Source organism: Lonchura striata, chromosome 14 (assembly GCF_046129695.1).
Source record: "Lonchura striata isolate bLonStr1 chromosome 14, bLonStr1.mat, whole genome shotgun sequence".
NCBI classification, from domain to species: Eukaryota; Metazoa; Chordata; class Aves; order Passeriformes; family Estrildidae; genus Lonchura; species Lonchura striata.
Genome location: NC_134616.1, coordinates 5,375,578 through 5,395,082, shown reverse-complemented (window position 1 = coordinate 5,395,082; position 19,505 = coordinate 5,375,578). Strand labels below are relative to the sequence as shown.

Genomic DNA, 19,505 nt, shown 5'->3' with positions numbered 1-19,505 from the left:
ATCCTGGAATGGTTTGGGTCGAAGGGACCTTAAAGCTCAGCCAGTTCCACCTCCTGGCATGAGCAGGGCACCTTCTCCTACCCCAGGGTGCTCCAAGCCCTGTCCAGCCTGCACTGCTGGGAATATTTGGGGGATGTTGCTGTGACCTTTGGGATGGTTGGTCCGTGCACCGTCACACCACAAGACACACACATGAGTTAACGCCTGTATTTAAGGAAAAACCCTTCCCTCTCTGTTCTCCTTTGTCCCCTTGGGTGTTCAGCAGTGGCGTGGTGCTCTGAGGATGACAAAGCAAAACAGGGATTGTCCGTGTGGGGATCTTCAGCTGAGGGACAGGGACAAACAGGGGTGAGTAAGAGCCGTAAGATCTGAGGGGGAACCAGCTGCAGCCTGAGGAATTTTGGGTGTAGGTCACATCTGGCAGGGGCTGTGGGGGGTCTGGAGAGGAAGCAGCTCTCCATCCCCTGGAATCATGGAATTCTTGGATGGTTTGGTAGAAGGGACCTTAAAGCCCATCTTGTTCCACCCTCTGCCATGGGCAGGGACACCTTTCCTATCCCAGGTTGCTCCAAGCCCCATCCAACCTGGACTTGGGCACTTCCAGGGATGAGGCAGCCACAGCTTCTCTGGGAAATCCATTCCAGGGTCTCCCCACAGGGAAGGATCTGATTTCTCCCAGGCTGGGCAGCCATTCCAGCAGGAAAGAAGCCTGGGGACTCTCTCCTCTGACATGGCCCTGAACCACCCCAGGGCTGCCGTCCCACTGGGAATATGCAGGAGATCCTCCCACCAGCAAAATGGGGACAGACAGGTTTGGAGGACCCACTGCACTCCTGGGCTCCGTGGGTAATAATTCATTGCACAGTCTGACACAGGCACGAAGAAAACAGAGTAAATCGTAAACTGAGTCATCCTCAGAGGCTGAGTTAGAATTACTCAGGAGTAAGGAGCATTAGCAGTGGTTGCTACATCCATACTTTGCTCCCAGACAGGTCAATCACCTGTATTTCTAAGGGAAATAATCTGCACCTAAGAGCACAGATTCAACCCTAACCTGCCTGATACCTGGTTGAATTTTAGAGATTTTAGGAGTGAAATAAATTAAGAATAAAAAAAAATTTAAAAAAAAGAAAGAAAGAAAGAAAGGAAAAATAAAAGTTGCACGTCTCACTTGTACTGTAGGAAAAATAGAGAATAGGAAGGTGCTGTGCTTCAACAAATAAATTGACACCCAGTACTGCACTGTCGAGGATCTCTACTGTGTCCCCCTTTTATACAGAGAGAAAACGGACCTTTTCTGCCAATTTATCTAATTATCCACATTTTTTTTTTCCAGTTTCCAGCCTCCACCCCAGCGCTCCCTGCCAGGACCCGCGCTGGCCGGTGCGCCTGGCAGGCCCTGGCAGGGAAAAGCGTGCGGGCACTGGAGACCTGCGATCGCCGCCGGCCGCGCCGAGCCGCTGCTGCCCGCGGTGCCCGCCCGCCGCCGGCATCCCGGGGGCTCCGCGGCCGCGGGGCGAGCGCGGAGCCATCACGGCGCCCACCGGGCCGGTGCCCCTCAGCTGCCCTCCCCAGCATGGCGGCCCCGCGCCGCCGTGGCCGCACCCTCCCCAAGATGGCGCCGGCCGTGCCCTGCCCAGGGCGCCGCCCCGCGCTGCGCCCCTGCGGCAGCGACCTCCCCAAGATGGCGTCACGCCGCGTTGTAGCCTATGGCAGCGACCTCCCCAAGATGGCGTCACTCCGCGTTGTAGCCTATGGCAGCGACCTCCCCAAGATGGCGGCCGGGGCGGGTACGGTCGCGCCGCACCGCGCCGGAAGTGGCGGCGGCGCCGCCGTTCCCGGCCCATGATGGCGGAGGCGGGCGCGGGCGGCCCCCGGCTGGCGGAGCTGCTGGCGGTGGGACGGCGGCTGTGGGACGAGCTGGAGGCCAGCACCGAGCCCTCCTCGGGAGCCCCGGCCGTGCAGGACAAGGTGCGGCAGGGGCTGGAGGCGCTGCAGCGGGCGGAGGCCATGGTGGCGCAGCTGGAGCTGTTCAGGTGAGCGCCGGGGACGCGGCTGAGGGGCCAGGGAGGGTCCCCGGGCAGGGCGGAATCCCAGAGTCGCTGAGCTTGGACAAGATCTCCAGGATCTGTGAAAAATGCGTATTATGTGGCTCTACGCAGATAGTTACTATATGTATTATGTTGTATTGATTAGTTGTGCTTTTAATAAAGATTTTCGCAGTTAAAATAAAAAGTGTGTATGTGAGGGGGAGTTTTGGTTTTTTTTTTTTTAAGAATAAGATACTCACTTCGAGGAACTGCTAAATCTTCCAAAGGAGAGGAATTTATGGCTTCTTATCAGAAGAAGCTAATAATTCCTTCAGGCCTTGCTCAGACTCAATAACACCATAAAGATTAATATAAATAGTTAGCATACAACAGGCAAAGTTTCTTATTTTAAATAGAATACATGCATAACCAGAAAGGATATATGAATATGCAACAAGTGTATTGTTTTAAAGGCAATTCCTTTGTTCACAAGGCATACTTTTTGTGACTTAGTGTCCGAGAGCATTCAGACGTCCGTAATTCTTTGCTTTTTATTGTCTTGTAATCACCCCAACTCTAAACTTTATTACTCTAATTATATAACTATTTTTATAACCATTTTATTATTATTAAACTTTTAAAATTTTAAAAACCAAGTGATTGGCGTTTTTCACAAAGATCATTGAGTCCAATCCGTGACTGATCCCCACCAGAGCTCTGAGCTCCACATCCGGGCATTCCTTGGACACCTCCAGGGATGGGGACTCCAAACCTCTCTGGGCAGCCCCTTCCAAGGCCTGGCCGCCCTTTCTATGGAGAAATTCCTGCTGATCTCCAACCTGGCACAGCCTGAGGCCGTTCCCTCTCCTCCTGTCCTTGTTCTCTGAGCAGAGCCTCCCCGGCTGTCCCCTCCTGTCAGGAGCTGTGCAGAGCCACAAGGTCCCTCCTGAGCCTCCTTTTCTGAGCCCTCCCAGGATGACTCCAACCCCTTTCCCATCTCCATTCCTTTGGGAACCCCTTCCTCTCTCCTGGCAGTGAGAACGAGGAGCTGGAGGAGATCCCCTCGGCCGATCTCAAGTTCATGCTGCTGCCGGCGCTGCTGGGAGCCCTGACGCTGAAGCAGGTGGAGCTGAGCAGGAGGAGGGAGCACCTGGAGAAGGCCCGGGAGCACTTCCTGCGCTTCCTGAAGCTCTGCAGGAGCTACGGGCTGGGCTCCTTCCAGCTGCCCCCCGGCACCTCCGGCCAGGAGCAAAGCAGGAGCCCCTCAGCCCCCCGGGACCCTGCCCAGCCCGACCTGGTGGCCATGGCCATGAGCAGGACTGCCAAGATTGAAAGGTGGGCTCTGTGCAGCGGGAAGGGCTCTGGGAATCACTCTGGGAGGAGGGGGAGGCAGTGCAGGGTTGGGCAGGGAAGAGATGTTTCCCTGGGCGTTGGAATAATTTGATCCTAAAATGCTCATTTTAAGAGATGCAGCTCGCTGTTTAATGGGTTGGGAAGGGGCCTTTGTGACTCCAGTTTCTGGTCTCTGAGGAAAAAATGCTCAAAAACTGAAAATTAGCTCTTTAATCTTTCATAATTAATCATACAATTAGTTCTTTAATCACTGCTGGCAGCACAAACATTTCAAAATTTTTCCTCCCAGTGTGTTCATTAGAGCTTGAAAAAAAGGTGGTGGGTGCCTTTGGTGCTTTGGTTGGGATTCTGGCCATTGAGTTGCTCATTGTGGCAGCACTGGAAGGTCCAAACTGGTCTGGACTTGCTTAAATTGTAGAAAAGCATAGAAAAATATGATTTATACTTTAAATGGGAAGGGTTTCTTTTTTAGAATTACTCTTTTATGCTCCTTGTCCTCTCAGCTCCCAAAGGTTTCTTGGCTCTTATTGTTCATTCTTCAGGTGACAATAACTGAGGGGAGGAGGACACAGGATTTAGTTTGGAAGTGCTTTATAGGAGTAGTTTCCCTTTTAATAGCTAATTCCTGAAAAAATAAAAATAAAATTACCCTGGAATTTTATTAGATACGGAGTTTTTCCCTTTAATAACTAATTCCTAAATAGGTCAAGAAATCCAAAAAGCCAAAATTATATTTAAAAAACTGCCTGCACACACAAAACCACCTGAGGCAGAAGTTGGGAAAGCATTTTATTCTGTTTGTGTGACATGGAATCAACCCAAACCAGCCATTCCATTGATTTTCTCAGTCCTGCTTTCTCCAAGAGACTGATGTTCCCAGTCTTGACTAATTTTACCAACAAAGCTTCAATTTTCAAGGATTCCTCAATGTTGAGGAGAAGAACAAAATCATTGAGGCCTCTCTGAATTAAATGTCATTTTACAGCTGCTTTTAACAGACAGGAGAGGCTGAAATTCCAACAGAAACCAGCACAACTTCCATGAAATTTGATTGATCCTCTTAGGGTGATAAAGGTCCCTGGGCTGGGGCTGGGCTGGAGAAAATTGATTCCATGATGTGATTTTGCTGTGTTTGAGCCAGATACAAACAGAAGAAGGAGCTGGAGAACAAACTGGCCTCCATGAGCAGCTCCGTGGAGAGCGGGACAGCGGATGAGGATCAGATCCGGGAATTTTACATCCTCCAGATCCAGAAATGGATTGGCACCAGCCTGGAGGAGATTGAGAGCATCGACCAGGAGCTGGTGATCCTGAAGAGCAGGGATGCAGCCAGGCAGGTGAGGGAGCTCTCCTGGCATCCAGGCCGGGAGGGGATGAATCCCAGAGGAATTCAGTGGCAGAGTTCTATTCAGTGACTTCCCAGTTGGAATTGAGCTCGATCGCAGCAGGAGCTGATGGGGTTTCCTTCATTCTGAATTTTGAGTTTTGGGCTGGGCTCTGCTGCCACGCTTTCCCCACAATCCCAGCCTGTGGAATGCTGCAGCTTGGAATGTCAGAGCTGAGCTAGGCTGTGCAAAGGCTTTTCTGCAGACCCCTAATTCTGAAGAACAGTTGGGTTTGGAAGTTAAAATAAGACCCTTGTGGTCTCTGTCAAGCCTCCACTCCTGGTCTGCAGCGTGTCCAGGTGTTATCAGCCCATTTGGAATGACAGGACATCCCCACAGACCTGCCATCCCTGTGCAGAACGTTGTGTCCAGGATTTCTGTGACCTGGGATGTCTGCTGGGAACAGCAGCTCCTGATGTGCTGGCACAGCCTCCTGGCAGGGCTGGTTTGGAGGGTCGTTTTTTGGCACTGCAGGACTCAGCTCCTCTGAGGTGTCCTGGAGATGCCATGGAATGATGGGCAATAATAAACAACATTTCCTGCTCTGCTCTGAGCTCAGCCCTGGCAGCTCTGCTTTGACCCCAGCAAGTGGCTCAGAGGCACAGGAAGTGATTCCTGTGCAGGCACAGTTGAAATTCCTGATTTAAACCAAATTCAGGCCTGGATTCTCCATCCTGGGGCGTTGCTCTGACGGCTGAGGTGTTTCTCCTCTGCAAAACCTCTAGTAACTTCAGGATGGGAAGCAGAGGGGGAATTCTGATCCCCTCAATTCCCTGGTGACTGTTGTTTGCATCCCCAGGCTCCAGCAGGTCCCCGTGACCCTTCCCGGCCAGCCAGAGCTGTGGTGAAACCCTTCATCCTCACCCGGGATGCTGCTCAGGCCAGGTATGGATTGGGACGATCCAGCCACACTTTGGGGCTGTGCTGTCACATCAAGCCTAAAATACTCTGTCAAGTGCAGGAATCCAGGTGTACCTTCATGTCTGCACTTGAGTTTGTGGCACCCTGAAATCTGTGCAGGAATTTTGGCACCTAAAGCACAGAATGGGAAAGAAACCAGATTTCCTGTCATGCTTGGGACATGATTTATGCTGAGCTTTCCATGTATCTGCTTCAGTTCCCACAGGTGTCCTGGGGCCACATTCCCCTATCCCAGGTTGCTCCAAGTCCTGTCCAGCCTGGCCTTGGGCACTTGCAGGGATCCAGGGACAGCCACAGCTGCTCTGGGCACCCTCTGCCAGGGCCTCCCCACCCTCACAGGGCAGAATTCCTTCCCAGTATCCCATCCATCCCTGTCCTCTGGCAGTGGGAAGCCATTCCCTGTGTCCTGTCCATTCCCTGTGTCCTGTCACTCTAGGCCCTCTCCATCTTTCCCTCAGGCATGGGAAGGCCACAATTGGGTCACCCCTCAAGCTTGCCTTGTGACATCCTTATATCCTTAGCACAGACTGGATCATGGAATGGCCCTGTGCCTCTTGCCTGTGTTCCTGCTCATTCCAGGGGGTTTCACTGCCTGCTTTTGGCTGTTTTTTTCCCACTGCAGGGTGTTTGGAGCTGGCTATCCCGGGCTGCCCACCATGACTGTGGATGACTGGTACGAGCAACGCCGCAGGCAGGGAATTGTGTCCACCCCACAGAGGGTTCCAGGTATGGAACATAGATGGGAACAGGGGATTTGAGAAGTCTCTTGAGGGGATGGGCAAACAAGGATGTGTGCAGAAACCTCTGACTATGGAAGAATCCAAGCTTTACTAGGAAAACAACTGGGTTAGACTATGTTTGGCCTGTCCAAGGCCAGGTTGGCCAGGGCTTGGAACAACCTGGGATAGTGGAAGGTGTTCCTGGTGGCACTGGATGGGCTTTTAAGATCCCTTCCAACCCAGCCCTTCCAAGGTTCTCACTCCTGCTGTCTGGCAAGGCCAGCTCCCAGCAGGGCTTTGGAGAACCTGGAGCTCCTCCCTGTCCCTCCCCTCCAGCAGGTGCAAGTGATGAGGAGATGCAGAAGCAGCAGCAGGAGGCAGAGGAGGAGGAGGATGATGAGGAAGCTCTTCGGAAGGCTCGGGACTGGGACGACTGGAAGGACACACACCCCCGGGGCTACGGCAACAGGCACAACATGGGCTGATGCTGTGGCTGCCTGCAGGGCCTGGAGATCCTGGGAGAACAAGCTGGAGAGGGAGAAGGGAATAGAGTGTACATAGGTGGAGCATGCAGGAATTCCCTGGGTGGACAGGGCACAGGATGGCAGGGGGACACGAGACCCCTTGCTTTGGTGCGCATTCCACGTCAGACTGGGGGCACTGGTCGTGTTGGGGGGTGCCCCAGAGCTCGGAGGGGCAGCTCCATGAGGGTCAGGCTCCCTCTGCCCTCCCAGGTGGAGGCAGCCTCTAAGGGGAGCTCCATGGGTTTGGAAACTGCTCTTTTTATTGTGGGTGGATATATTTATTTTTTTTTTCCTCTCTATTTTAAGCAAAATAAACTCTCTTTGTGCTGTCTGGCTCTGGCCGTGAAATTCTCTTGCTCTTCATCCCGAGCTTTTCCAGGGGTGAGCCCCAGATGCTGTCACGGAGCCCACAAGGGACAGAACTGGAACAAATGGTGCCATATTCCAAGACAAAGTAGTCAGTGTGCTTTAAAACCCACTAGTACAATCCCTGAAAGGGGCAAGACTGAATCCCTCTGGCACCATTCCTGAATGAGGGAGAAGAGGACTGAGCTGGCACAGAGCAGGTGTGTGCAGCAGGGTGAGGAATCACAGCTGGAAGCTCTGGAAGTGCCCAGTGTGGGCTGGTAGCTGTGGATGGACTTGTTCCAAGCCTGGTGAAATACTGGGATGGAAAAGCAAAGCATGGCTGGCACTTTGTGTCACCTCCATGGTGCTTCCTTACCCTGGGACAGTGGGATTCTGTAGAAGTTTGGTGGTTTTCCTTCCTGTTAGCAGGATCTGGGCACAGCTGGAGTTGAGATGTTTTCCATGCAGCAATCCCTGTCCTCAGAACTGATCCACACCCAGGAAGCCTGGAGGGACTGTGGTCCTTTCTCCCAGGTATTGAGTCCCTACAATTCACAGGAGGGGTTTGTGAATTCCAAATCTCCCAGGAAACATTTCTTACTTTCCCACCGTGATCCTGTGGGTTTGTTTATCCCTCTCCTGCACTGATGTTAGCCAGCACTTCTAAGAGCACCTCTGGACAGCTGGATCCTGAGGAGTAGTTTCAGGGATTTATTCCCTGTGGATTCTCTCTGTTCCTTGGGCTGTTGGCCTGAACACCTCAGTGCTCACTCCTTGCTGTTCCTATTTCCTTTTCTTGTCACTTTTCCCCTCAAACCTCTCCTTACAGCACTCCAGGCTCCCTGGGCAGGAGGCAGAGTGCCCATCCCGAGGCTGGGAACAGCAGGAATGGTCTGGTGGCTGTGGAACTTCAGGATGATATTTTTGGGTGGCTCTAGGGCTGTCACATGGCAGTGTTTGTGACATTCCCCCAGCATGGATGGTACCATTCCCAGGGGGATACGGGATTCTCAGAAGAATTCAATCCCTGCCAGCACTGCCAGCTGGGACTTTTCAAGGAGCAGCAACCTCCCAGCACAGCCACAGTGCCTCACCCTCTGCATGACCCTTCCAGAAATCACCAGTTCCTCTCCATGCTCCTAATCCCAGCTGGAGCAGGTCCCCTCCCCTCAGCAGGGCCGGAGTCCCTCTGGTCACCTGGTAAAAGCCTCTGGACACACAACCCGGCGCCCTCTGATTGCCAAATTCACCTTTCCACCCACGGCACCACAGAGCTCCTACCAGCATGAAAACCATCATAGCAGCCTGCTCCCAGAATCTCAGTGGTAAGAAATTCCCAGAATCTCAGTGGTAAGAAATTCCCAGAACGGATTGGGATCGTTTCTGCTTCTCCAGCAATGTGAGGAGTTTGGTGGTTATCACTGTTGTCTGCTTGCTTGGGAGTGCTGAGGAGAAACGGGGTGTTTGAGAGCAATTTGAGGATAACTCCACAGGAAAATGCACAGTTACTCCACAGGGATGAAATTTTGGCTGGCTTTGGGGAATTTACACACAAGATTCTCCTGCAAATTCCAAATGGTGGGTTTGCAGAGGCTTCTCTCGCTGTGGATGGGGCTGACAGCAGAGCCCTGCAGGGTTCTCTGTGTCTGTGGTGTGAGGTTTTTGGAAGAGGAGCTAGGAAAAGGATGTTAAAAAGCAATTTCGGTGTGCACAAGTTTGCTGGGAAGAGCTCTGTGGCTTCCCTGGGAAAAAGAAGGGACTGGGTTTTGCAGGTGGCTGAGATTTTGGGGATGTGTGGCGGGTGGAAGGGACCACCCAGAGCCCAGCGTGCTGCACAGGAGAAAAGGATGAAAATTTCCCACTGGAAAATTCCCCCATGGGCCAGAGATGACTCCAGTGTTTAATTTTACTTGTCCCATTCCTGGTTTGGATTGAGCTGGGAAGAACTGAACCTCCGCCAGCTTCCTGAACCAGGGGTTGGTGGTTCTCTGACACGGGGGTCCCTGGCTTGAGAAGCCACAGGGACAAGGCTGCTCCTGTGTCCCCCTGATCGTCTTTCTGGCCAATGTGCAGATTTGGGGTTGTTTTCCCAAAAAAACAAGGTTTTTGTGATGCTGGGGTGGCTCTCTGGGGTGGTCTCGGTGTGGGGACCTTTGGCCAGGAGCACTGTGCTGGCAGGGCCGGCGCCTCAGGCCTGTTTTAGGGAGCAGGGATGGGGCCAGGCTTGGAGTTTGGATCCTGGCTCCCAGCCCAGGGAGGTTAATGGTTCACCAAGATTGGCTGGAGGGAAGGGGTGGCAGGGGGAGTGGAGTGGCTGCGCTGACAGCAGCTTGTCCCTGTGGGGACAGACGGGGACAGCCACCTCCAGCTACCCTGTCTTGGCCTTGCTACTGGCCTTGGCACTTGCTGGGGGTGGTGCCTCCCTGCTGTGCCAGCTGAGAAATCCCCAAATCCCCTGTGAGCCTGAGCACACCAAAGAGGGCACTGGAATGGTCCTGTCCCTTGGGAACTGTGCATGGAGCAGGATGTGCCGCTGCTCTCAGCCCCGCTGGTGCACGGAGCTTTTGGGCTGGGGGTGCCCAGGTGCTCCCTGCTCTGGAGACAGCACTGATTGCCCAGGGCCACCTCCTGGAGAGCTTCCTGGGGATGAGCCTCCTCCATTCCACCCCCCACATCCCATCCCATCCCATCCCATCCCATCCCATCCCATCCCATCCCATCCCATCCCATCCCATCCCATCCCATCCCATCCCATCCCATCCCATCCCATCCCTCCTCCACCAGCTGCTCCTCCTTCCCATCCCACCTCCTGCCGGCGCCCCTGGGTGTCCCCCGGCAGTCCGGTGGCCCCAGCCGCGTTCGAGCCGTGCTGTTTTGGGCGGGGGTCGTGTCCCCCTCTCCACAGGCAGCCGGGCCAGCATCCAGACTGCCCTGAGGACGCTGCTGGCCGTGCCCTGGCCCTCGCAGCGTGACATCGGCTCTGCGCTCCAGCTGCTGGCCGTGCTGCAGTGGGTGCTCAGCTTCCTGCTGCTGGGTGAGTGAGTAGGGGGCTGCGGGGCGGTCCCGGGGGGCCACACAGCCGCTCACCCCCTGCCTGGCTCCCGCAGGAACCGTCAGCCTCCTGCTCCTCATCTACCTGCTGTTCACCAGCCTCTGGCTCATCCCCGTGCTCTACCTGGCCTGGATCATCTTCGACTGGGACACGCCGGAGAAAGGTGTGGTGGCCGTGTCCCCGCTTCCTCCAGCTTTGCAACAGGATGGGAGTCAGGTCCCTTTTTCTCCAGGTGCCTCCCAGAATTTGGGGAGCACCACATCCCCGTTGCTCCTTCCCTCCACTCCTCCATCATTAGCACCACAGTGGGAGGAGGGATACAGCGGGTCCACGGGGAGCGTTTCCCTTGGATCCGGCTGCCCGCTGGGCTGGGCTGGGCTGGGCTGGGCTGGGCTGGGCTGGGATGGGATGGGATGGGATGGGATGGGATGGGATGGGATGGGATGGGCATCATCTCCTGGGGTCCCTCCCGGCCTTGCAGGTGGCAGGAGGCTGTCGTGCCTGCGGCGATGGACCGTGTGGAAGCACTTTCGGGATTATTTCCCGGTGAAGGTACGGCGCCGGGATGGGGTGGGACCACCCAAAATGGGGTGCCACCTTCACGTTCCCGTGACTTCCTTTGTCCCACAGCTGGTGAAGACCCACGACCTGTCCCCCAGCCACAACTACATCATCGGCTCGCACCCCCACGGCATCCTGTGCGTCGGCGCCTTCTGCAACTTCATCACGGGCTCCACGGGCTTCGAGGAGCTGTTCCCGGGCATCCGCTCCTTCCTCACCACGCTGGCCGGAAATTTCCGCCTGCCCGTGTTTCGGGAGTACCTGATGAGTGGGGGTGAGCCACTGCCCATCTCTGGGGGAAACACGGCAGGGATGCTGCTCCCGGGAAGCGGCAGGGCAGGGATGCTCTCTGCTCGCGTTGTGCCTGAGCGACAGCTTCGCCTCGCACCCTGCCTGAGCTGCACCTTCACCTCGCTCGCACCCTGCCCGCACCCTGTCCGGACCGCTCCTTGTCTACACCCTGCCTGCACCCTCCGCCCTCTCCGCTCCCTGCCCGCACCTTTCCCACCCCCGCCCGCAGCAGAGGGAGCCCTTGCACTGTCCTTGCCCCGGTCCCGTCGCTCGGGGGACCCCGGCTGGTCCTGCCGGGCGGCCGTGCCGCAGCCCCGGTGCTCCGTCCCGCCGCAGGGCTGTTCCCGGTGACCCGCCGCGCCATCGGGTACCTGCTGTCCCAGAAGGGCACCGGCAATGCGGTGGCCATCGTCATCGGCGGCGCGGCCGAGTCGCTGTCCTGCCGGCCCGGAGTCACCACGCTCATCCTCAAGAACCGCAAGGGCTTCGTCCGCATGGCCCTGCGGCACGGGTGGGTCACGGGTGGGTCACCAGCACTGCCACCCACCCCCGCGGCTCCCGGCGGTGCCCAGCGCCCCGTCACCACCCACCGTGTCCCCTCCTCAGGGCTTTCCTCGTCCCCTCCTTCTCCTTCGGGGAGAACGACCTCTTCCGCCAGGTGGTTTTTGAGGAGGGCAGCTGGATGAGGAGCATCCAGCGGCGCTTCCAGAAGATGATGGGCTTCGCTCCCTGCCTCTTCTACGGCCGCGGCCTCACCTCCTGCCGGTCCCGTGGCTTCCTGCCCTACGCCAGACCCATCACCACCGTGGGTGAGCAGCGGGGCTGGGGGGACACTCCGCAGTGGGTGCTGCTGGCAGGCACCTCCTGGTTGTGTCCCCCACCAGCCTGACCCCGTCCCCTGCCGGCAGTGGGGGAGCCGGTGGCGGTGCCCAAGGTGGAGAACCCGAGCTGGGAGCTGGTGGACCGGTACCACGAGCTCTACATCAATGCCCTGCTCAAGCTCTTCAACGAGAACAAGACCAAGTATGGGCTGTCCGAGTCAGACGAGCTGCTCATCCTCTGAGCGTCACAGCACCGGCCCTGTCCTGGCTCCTGAGGGCTCTTGCAGGGGGGATTTCAGCCAGCCTGGCATGGGGGACATGTGGGGGACAGTCCCCATTCTGGCCTTCTGGTCCTCCAACCTGAGGGGGAGGTGGGAGGAGAGGGGGAAGCGAGGGGAGGATTGGGAAAGGCTCCCCCTGGCATGGGGTTTGGAGGGGCTGTGGGTGACACAGCTGTTCCCTGCGAGGGGCTGGTGTGGGGCTGGGGCCAGCAATGGGCACGGTCCCCCGGGCTAACCAGGTCATCACAAGCTGAGGGAGGGGTGTCATGGGAGGGGGGATTGGCATGGGGTTTTTGGGGTGGCATCCTGATGACCAGTGGGACCAGCCTGGGGCACAGCCCACCCTGGGGTGGAAGGGGGACACTCCTGGGCTTGGGGACCAGAGGATGTGGCCTGAGCCAGGACAATGTGGCCCCAGATGAGCTTTTCCTGCCATATCCATACCCAATACAGATTTTGAACCTCCCAATGCCTGTCTGTATCTGTTCCAGAGGTTGGGATTGGCAGCACAGTGGCAGTACCCCTGCACTGCCCACCTGGGTGCCCTTGCCACCCAGTGTGTCCCCTCCCTGGCAGTCCCACCTCCAGCTGGGGCAGTGTTTGGCAGGGCCCTTGCACCACTCAGGTGCAGCCAAGCAGCTCCAGGTGCACCTGAGCCACGTTGGATATAATGGGAGGTGAGGGGCAGCTCTTACTGGTTTAACTGGGCTCAGGAGGGATGTCTCCTGCTCTCTCTGCTCTCGGCTCAGTGGTGAGTGAGGGTCTCAGTGTGGGGCTGGGATGGGCCATCTCCTTCCCCTGGGCAGCTCTTGTGGGGCATGGCTGTGTGTGACTGGTGTGGTGGCTGGGTGCGACACCCCAGTGGCACTCTGGGTGCCCCTTTCTTAGGCACGTGCTGGAAGGACTTGCAAGGATGATGGGGACAGGGATTCGCAGGGACTCTTGGGGCTCTTGGAGTGGGGACAGCCCTGTCCCTGTCCTGTTCCTGCCAGGCTGGCATGGGAGAGTCAACAGCACTGATCCCAATCTCAGCGTGCTGCTCTGCACAGGCACTTGGTCAAACAAAAGGGCTGGGTAAACATTTGAGGAGCAAACACCCATAAAGGGAAATTCCCAAGAACCTTCTAGTCACCACCTCCCTGTCACCAGCTTCCTGTCACCAGCTCATCCCTCCAGACCTGCCCCAGTGGATTTTCTCTGAGGATGATTGTCTTGTCCCACTTCCTTATGCTGCAGGGAGGAACAGACCTGAGTGTAGAGAGGGGAAGGGGCTTTATTTGGGGTCATGGGCAGCAAGTGCCCCAGGCCACGTCGCTCCCCCTCTGCCAAGGCCAGCAGTGTGACAGGGACATCTCTGAGAACCCGCCCAGGGTGGGCTCTGTCCCCAGCTTCAGTCTGGTCCCTGCATGTCACCACTGAGTCATCTGGAAGAGTTGTGCCTGCCCATGGAGGCACCAGAGTCCTTTCTCTTTAGTGACTTGTCAGCCCCATGTGTCCCCAGGAGTGCCAGGGGTGGAACACCAGCCTGCTGCCCCAAAAGAGCCTCCTCAGTGTCCTTCCCATTCCCGTGAGTGCCCGGAGGCTCTCCGGCCCTGACCAGCACCAGCACCCTCGGGCAGGGCTGGGACCACCCTGTGGCTTCCAGCCCTCAGCCCTGCAGAGCTGGGCAGGGACAGCTCAGGCCTGGGAATTGGGAATGCCCACATGGAGCCCTGAGGGGCTGCAGCTCCTGGAGCCCAGGGCTGAGGCTACGGAACCCCCTCAGCACCCGCCTCCACCGCGTGCGGTGCCGGTCCCTCGGGTGACATGGGAGATGTGGCTGCCGTCCGTGACGTTGTCCGTGAAGGGTGACACCAGGACCAGGTCCAGCGTGGGCACGGGCCGGAGGCGCTGGGCGGCCCCGCGGCGCAGCCGGCCCCGGTACTTGTCCCCAGCCATGAAGTACAGGATGGGATCCAGGCAGCTGTTGATGCTGGCCAGCGGCCGCGTGATCTTGTAGCTGAAGTTGATGATGTTGAGGGTCCGGCAGTCGGCCTGGAAGTAGCGGGAGGTGTAGTAGAGGGTGCGGGTGATGTGGAAGGGCACGAAGCAGATGGCGAAGACAGCGAGCACCACGATGATCATCCTGATGGAGCGCCTCTTGTAGGAGGGCATGCGGAGGCCAGGGCTGGAGAAGCTGGACTTGCAGAGCCGCTTGGCCATCAGGCAGTAGCACAGGACGATGACCAGGAAGGGCACCCCGAAGAGCAGGGCCATGACGGAGGAGCTGTAGTGCACGTAGTGGTCGAAATCCTCGGGCTTGGTGGTGTCGTGGCACAGGGTGGTGTTGCCCTTGGAGCTGGTGGTGACGAAGATGAGGTTGGGGATGAGGCAGATGATGACCACGAGCCAGGAGGCCACGCAGATGATGCGGGCGTGCTTGGTCTTCACCCACTTGAGGGAGCGGATGGGGTGGCAGATGCCCATGTAGCGGTGCACGCTGATGCAAGTGAGGAAGAGGATGCTGCTGTAGAGGTTGGCGTAGAAGAGGAACCGCACGATCTTGCACAGCCCCATCCCGAAAGGCCAATTGTTGCGGTCGGCGTAATAATAGACCAGGGTGGGCAGGGACAGGACGTAGAGCATGTCCGAGAGGGCCAGGTTGACCATGTAGGTGGTGGTGGCATTCCAGGGCCTCATCCTGCAGATGAACATCCACAGGGCCCAGGAGTTGAGGGGCAGCCCCACCACGAAGACGATGCCGTAGGAGATGGGCAGCAGGATGAACTTGAACTCCTCGTTGAAGACACACTTAGCCTCGGGTGCTGCTGTGGTGTTCCCTCCTGGCCAGGGAGCCGGCGTCGGTGTCCACAGGGAAACTGGGAATATCCTCACTGGAGTGGCCATGTTGTGCCCGCCAGACCTAGGGAGCAGTTCATAAAAGCACACTAGTCATTGATCCCGACCATTGTCGGGCACAAAGCGTGGAAGGGAGCCAAAGCTGCCAGATTTTCTCCCCCTCCAGGAGCTCCGGCCACTTTGATGGTTCTCTGGTTTTTCTCAACTCGTGCGGGGGAGGGAGCGGGCTTGGCAAAGCCTCCCCTCCGCAGCCCCTGCACTGACACCCATTAATCACACATTAATTACCCCTTTGAGACGGCGCAGAGCCGGGAGCGGGCCGGGGACAGAGCCCCACGCCGGGGACAGGGCCCCACGGCCACCAAACAAAGAGACCCTGATGAGCACCAGCAGCCCCCAGCTGGGGCCGGCGCAGCCTCTTGGAAGCTGCCTCCACCTAATTGGCAGCATCCCGACCATGCCGCTGCTCCCGGAGGGCTCCTTGGGAGAAGAAAGGCGGGAGGAGAAGAAAGGCTTGTCTAGGGGAATGTTGTGGCCCAGAGAAATCCTGGGGGGGCTGTTAAAGGAGCCTTTGGGAGAGAGCGTCCCTGGACAGCGAGGAGCCGCTGGCTGCTGGGTATTGTCCAGAGGGAAGGGTTGAGCTGAGCCCTGTGGAAAGGAGCTGCTGGAGCCAAGTCCCAGCTCAAGGCAAAGCAAGTTTGCAAGACAGGCAGGACCTTCCTGTGCTGTGCTGGGATCAAGGGCTGGGATCTGTGAACTCCTGGGAAGTCGGCATGAGGACGAGGTGTCAAAGTTCAGAACTCTCTTCTCGAGGGAAAAGGAAGGGTCTGCCACCACCGTGGTGTCCAGCAAAGGATCGGTGAGGGCTGCCTGGGACTTGACCCCTCCACACTCTCCACCATCCCTGGTGAAACAACTCCTCCAACAGAGGATGGATGCTTGGATGAGTAACCTGGGAGCAGGAGTTGCTGTGCTGCTGGTGGAGATCAGGGTGTAGCCAAAACCATATTTGATAGATGGGATGCAGGGCATGCCCAATTCCTTTTGTCCAGAGCTCATCCAGGAGGTGATGGGCACCAGGCCAGGGAAGGACTCAGGGCTCAGGGATGCATGGTTAGCTGGAGCTGGTGCTACAAGGTGGAAGGACACATCTTCTCAGACTCCTTCATCCCTTGGCTCCCTCATCATCCCCCTCCTGTTTCCCTTTGTCCTGAGGATGAGCAGGCTTCTCCCAGCAGGAATATCTTCAGGGTGTCTCTGTGGGATCATCCCTGCCCCGCCCTGCCTGGAGAGATACCTGGGGCTGACAGAGATGCTCATAAATGAGTCAGCAGGCAGATGGGGCAGCAGGGCCCCTCCAGCTGTGCTCCAGGGGCTCTGTTTGAGTTGCGGGCTGAGCTCCAGGCCCACATCCAACACCCTGCAGCTCCTGGCCCGCCACGGCTCCCGCCTTTATTGCAGGGATGAGTTCAGAGAGCAACAGGCAGGTCCTGATCAAACATTAACAGTGCACAGAACTTGGTTTGTTTTCCCAGAACCAGGAGGGAAAACAGGTGGTAGGAAAACCTGAGCTTGCAAGCGAGGTGTCAGTGGTGGTCCTGGCCTGACAGCCACATGTCCCCAAGCCGCTGAGGACATGAGGGACCAGGAGTTTCCTCTTCCAATCTCTGAGTGCAAGGGAACACAAAGCCTTGAGTGTGACCAGAGCAGAGCAGAGCTGCTGCGGGTTGAGTGTCTGTGGCACAGGTCACCAACCAAGATATGGAGAAGACAGTAGGTAAAAGTTAATAATCAAGTGTGAGAAATGCATGAGGAAAAATCCTGAGCAGCTGTGGACTGCTGGACTGCTCAGAGGAGAGCACAGGCACCCGGCTTCTGGCAGCTGATACAGCCTGAGCACAGTCAGCAGTGGGATTTAACCATTCCCAAGCACATTCCTTTGGGGATAACCACCAAAATATAGAAATGCAGAAGAAGATGACATCTGGCAAGTTTTATCTTAACAGGTTTCTTGCTTCCTTGTCTTAATCACTATCAAAATCAGTGATTGAAATTAATGAATCACATTAGTCTAGCTTGAGGACACATCATCACCAGCCCCATTCCTATTTCTTGCTGGCATTCCTAGCAAAACTATCCTTGGCTGTGGGCTTTGGAAGAGAGATCAAGGTGTGAGCCAAGAGTTGGGACTGATTGTTGGAACAGGGGATGGAAGGCACTGCAGGGAAAGGATGTTGAGCCAGGAGATGGAAGGTGCTGTAGAGAGAGGATTTGGAGCAGGGAGATGGAAGGTGCTGCAGGAAGAGGTGATGCTCTTGTTCTGCCCGTTTTGTGGATGTACAATGAACGCTGCAGAACTCCTTGCCCATGGCAGGCAAATTCCCCAGGGATGGTGTCTTTGGAGTGGCCCCTGGTTTTCCCCAGGAAACAGCAAGGGGTCCTGGAAAATGCAGCGATAGCCATGGGCCAGTGGGAAGGGGCAGGGCCAGCCATGTGGCACACACTGAAGGCACACGATGCCCTTGGCCACAGGATTGGCAGTTTTTCCCTGGCTCCTGGTCCTGCAGGTGTTCCCAGCCAGAACTGTCCTTTGGCACCGCTGGTAGCACCAGTCCTGGTGGGATCTGAGGGTTCCCCAGCCCTGGGGATTCAGGGAACTGTTGGAAAGACTCCAGTAAAATAAAGGAGTGGGACAACACCAGAGCAGAATCTGCCCTGGAGCCAGAGTCCTGCTGGTGGGTCAGGATGGGAATCGTGGTGCTGGGGACCATGGAGCAGCAGGCAGGAGCTCAGAGAGGGGAGGTGAGAGAGGATTTTGGAGCAGCTGCAAGGGATGGTTGAGCCTGGGATCGGCTGCTGCTGGAGCATGGGAAAAGCAGGGCTTTTCTCCTCACCTAAGCCCTTAGAAACTGCAAAACAAGGAGAAATTATGCCAAACATCCTGCAGAAGGACCCTTGTCCCTAATCGCCACGTGCTTGGTGCAGCCAAAGCCCCGGCACAAGGGGATGTGACCTAATTCCAATCCTTCCCTTCGCCTGGAAGAGCAGCCAAGGCACGCTCTGCCGGGACACCTCCCCGGGGACACCCATAGGGTCCGGTGTTTCCCTTGCTGTCCACCCCATCCCCTGCCCCAAGGTGACCCTGGGCAGGGTGGGGGTGAGGGTTCCCTTCCACCCTTGCTGGGCTGTCCCTGTCCCCCACCTCGCTGGGAACAGGCAGGAGCCCACGGTGTTGGGCTGAGCCAAGGCAGCACCAGGGCAGCTTCAACCCATGGCAAGTCAGAGATTTGGGAGATGGAGAGGAGGGGGACACACAGGGAAGGATGAAGGCCCTCAGTGACAGAGGAAAGAGGGGGCGTGTTAGAGAGGAGGAGGTACAGAGGGATTTGGGGGTGGTGGAGGGCCGGTGAGAACTGGCTGGCCCCCACCCTGCACCCACCCAGCCCTGCACCCACCCAGCCCTTCTGTCCACACCCCCGGAGCCCAGCTGGGACTGCGTGACCACGGCAGGGCTGTCCCTCCCGGCTGTCACCAAACAGGCGCTGCCCCGGCTCACCTGCAGACCTGGGCGGCTCTCAGGAGTGGGGTCCCCACGGGGAGAGCCGGTTCCCCACGCGGGACGGGGCCATGCCGGGGTGCTGCGGGCAGCCCTGGCTGTGCCCTGCCGTGCCGAGTGTGCCCACTCCCGCTTCCCGCGGCCGGGAGCAAAGTGCCCAGGGAAGGCAGGGCTGGAGGCGGGCAGAGGCGGAGGCAGGAGCTGCCGCAGGGCTCAGCCCCACTGCGCTCCCATCCTCCTGGTGCCCTCGCTGGCTTTGGGCCACCTGCAGCCCCCGGACATGGGGCATGGTGGCCTCTTCCATGCGGCCACAGCCATTATCTCAGGAGCACCACAGCCCCTCAACCACGAGGGCACAGCCCCTTATCCATGGGCACCGCGTCCCCTCGGCCATGGCGACCGCATCCCTCCACCCATGGGGACCGCGGTCACTCAGCCACAAGGTCCAGTCCCTGACCCTTGGGCTGTGTCCCTCTGCCCAAGGCTACCACGGCCCCTCTCTCATGGAGACCGCAGTCCCTCAGCCACGAGGGTCGCAGCCCCCATCCCCGGGGCCCGTGGCCCCTCGCCCGCACAGGACAGCCCTCCTGCCCCGCTGGCTCGGGGGTCCCGCAGCGCTGCTCCGCTGGCCCCCAGCCCTGCGGGGCGAGCCCGGGGACAAAGGTGGCCACTGCCACCGTGAGGCCAGCCCGGGCATCGTGCTCCCAAACCCGGGGCCACCTCGCGAGTGGCACAGCCAGGACACGGCCGGCGTGTCCCCGTGTTTCTGAGGGGGTGCCCCTCTCCCTGTGCCGGGCAGAGCAGAGCGGGGGGCCAAAGGCTGTG

At 57.6% G+C, this 19,505-nt stretch overlaps 3 protein-coding genes across 5 annotated transcripts; 2 read left to right on the top strand and 1 right to left on the bottom strand.

The window, feature by feature from the left end:
* Nucleotides 1–1,835: 1,835 nt before the first annotated feature.
* IGBP1 (immunoglobulin binding protein 1) lies at nt 1,836–7,267 on the top strand. Of its 2 annotated transcripts, none has more exons than XM_021537731.2 (6): nt 1,836–2,036; nt 3,066–3,365; nt 4,525–4,720; nt 5,568–5,653; nt 6,312–6,415; nt 6,748–7,267. In XM_021537731.2, exons 1-6 carry the CDS (start codon nt 1,846–1,848, stop codon nt 6,891–6,893), a joined length of 1,023 nt encoding a protein of 340 aa, XP_021393406.2. In that variant the 5' UTR covers nt 1,836–1,845; the 3' UTR covers nt 6,894–7,267. The 2 variants fall into 2 exon arrangements, with proteins under 2 accessions (XP_021393406.2, XP_021393405.2); XM_021537730.2 differs by having other exon boundaries at nt 6,745–7,267.
* A 1,082-nt stretch (nt 7,268–8,349) lies between these two features.
* LOC110474359 (diacylglycerol O-acyltransferase 2) lies at nt 8,350–12,755 on the top strand. The gene is made up of 8 exons (XM_021537729.2): nt 8,350–8,605; nt 10,186–10,314; nt 10,388–10,495; nt 10,814–10,884; nt 10,963–11,167; nt 11,521–11,695; nt 11,791–11,993; nt 12,093–12,755. Exons 1-8 carry the CDS (start codon nt 8,566–8,568, stop codon nt 12,245–12,247), a joined length of 1,086 nt encoding a protein of 361 aa, XP_021393404.1. The 5' UTR covers nt 8,350–8,565; the 3' UTR covers nt 12,248–12,755.
* A 1,259-nt stretch (nt 12,756–14,014) lies between these two features.
* Nucleotides 14,015–18,828, bottom strand: P2RY4 (pyrimidinergic receptor P2Y4). 2 transcript variants are annotated; one of them, XM_021537725.2, is made up of 2 exons: nt 18,681–18,828; nt 14,015–15,188 (listed from the first exon to the last, which is right to left on the bottom strand). In XM_021537725.2, the coding sequence occupies exon 2, from the start codon at nt 15,170–15,172 to the stop codon at nt 14,048–14,050; it is 1,125 nt and encodes a 374-aa protein (XP_021393400.1). In that variant the 5' UTR covers nt 15,173–15,188; nt 18,681–18,828; the 3' UTR covers nt 14,015–14,047. The 2 variants fall into 2 exon arrangements, with proteins under 2 accessions (XP_021393400.1, XP_021393401.1); XM_021537726.2 differs by having other exon boundaries at nt 18,689–18,828.
* Nucleotides 18,829–19,505: the final 677 nt, after the last annotated feature.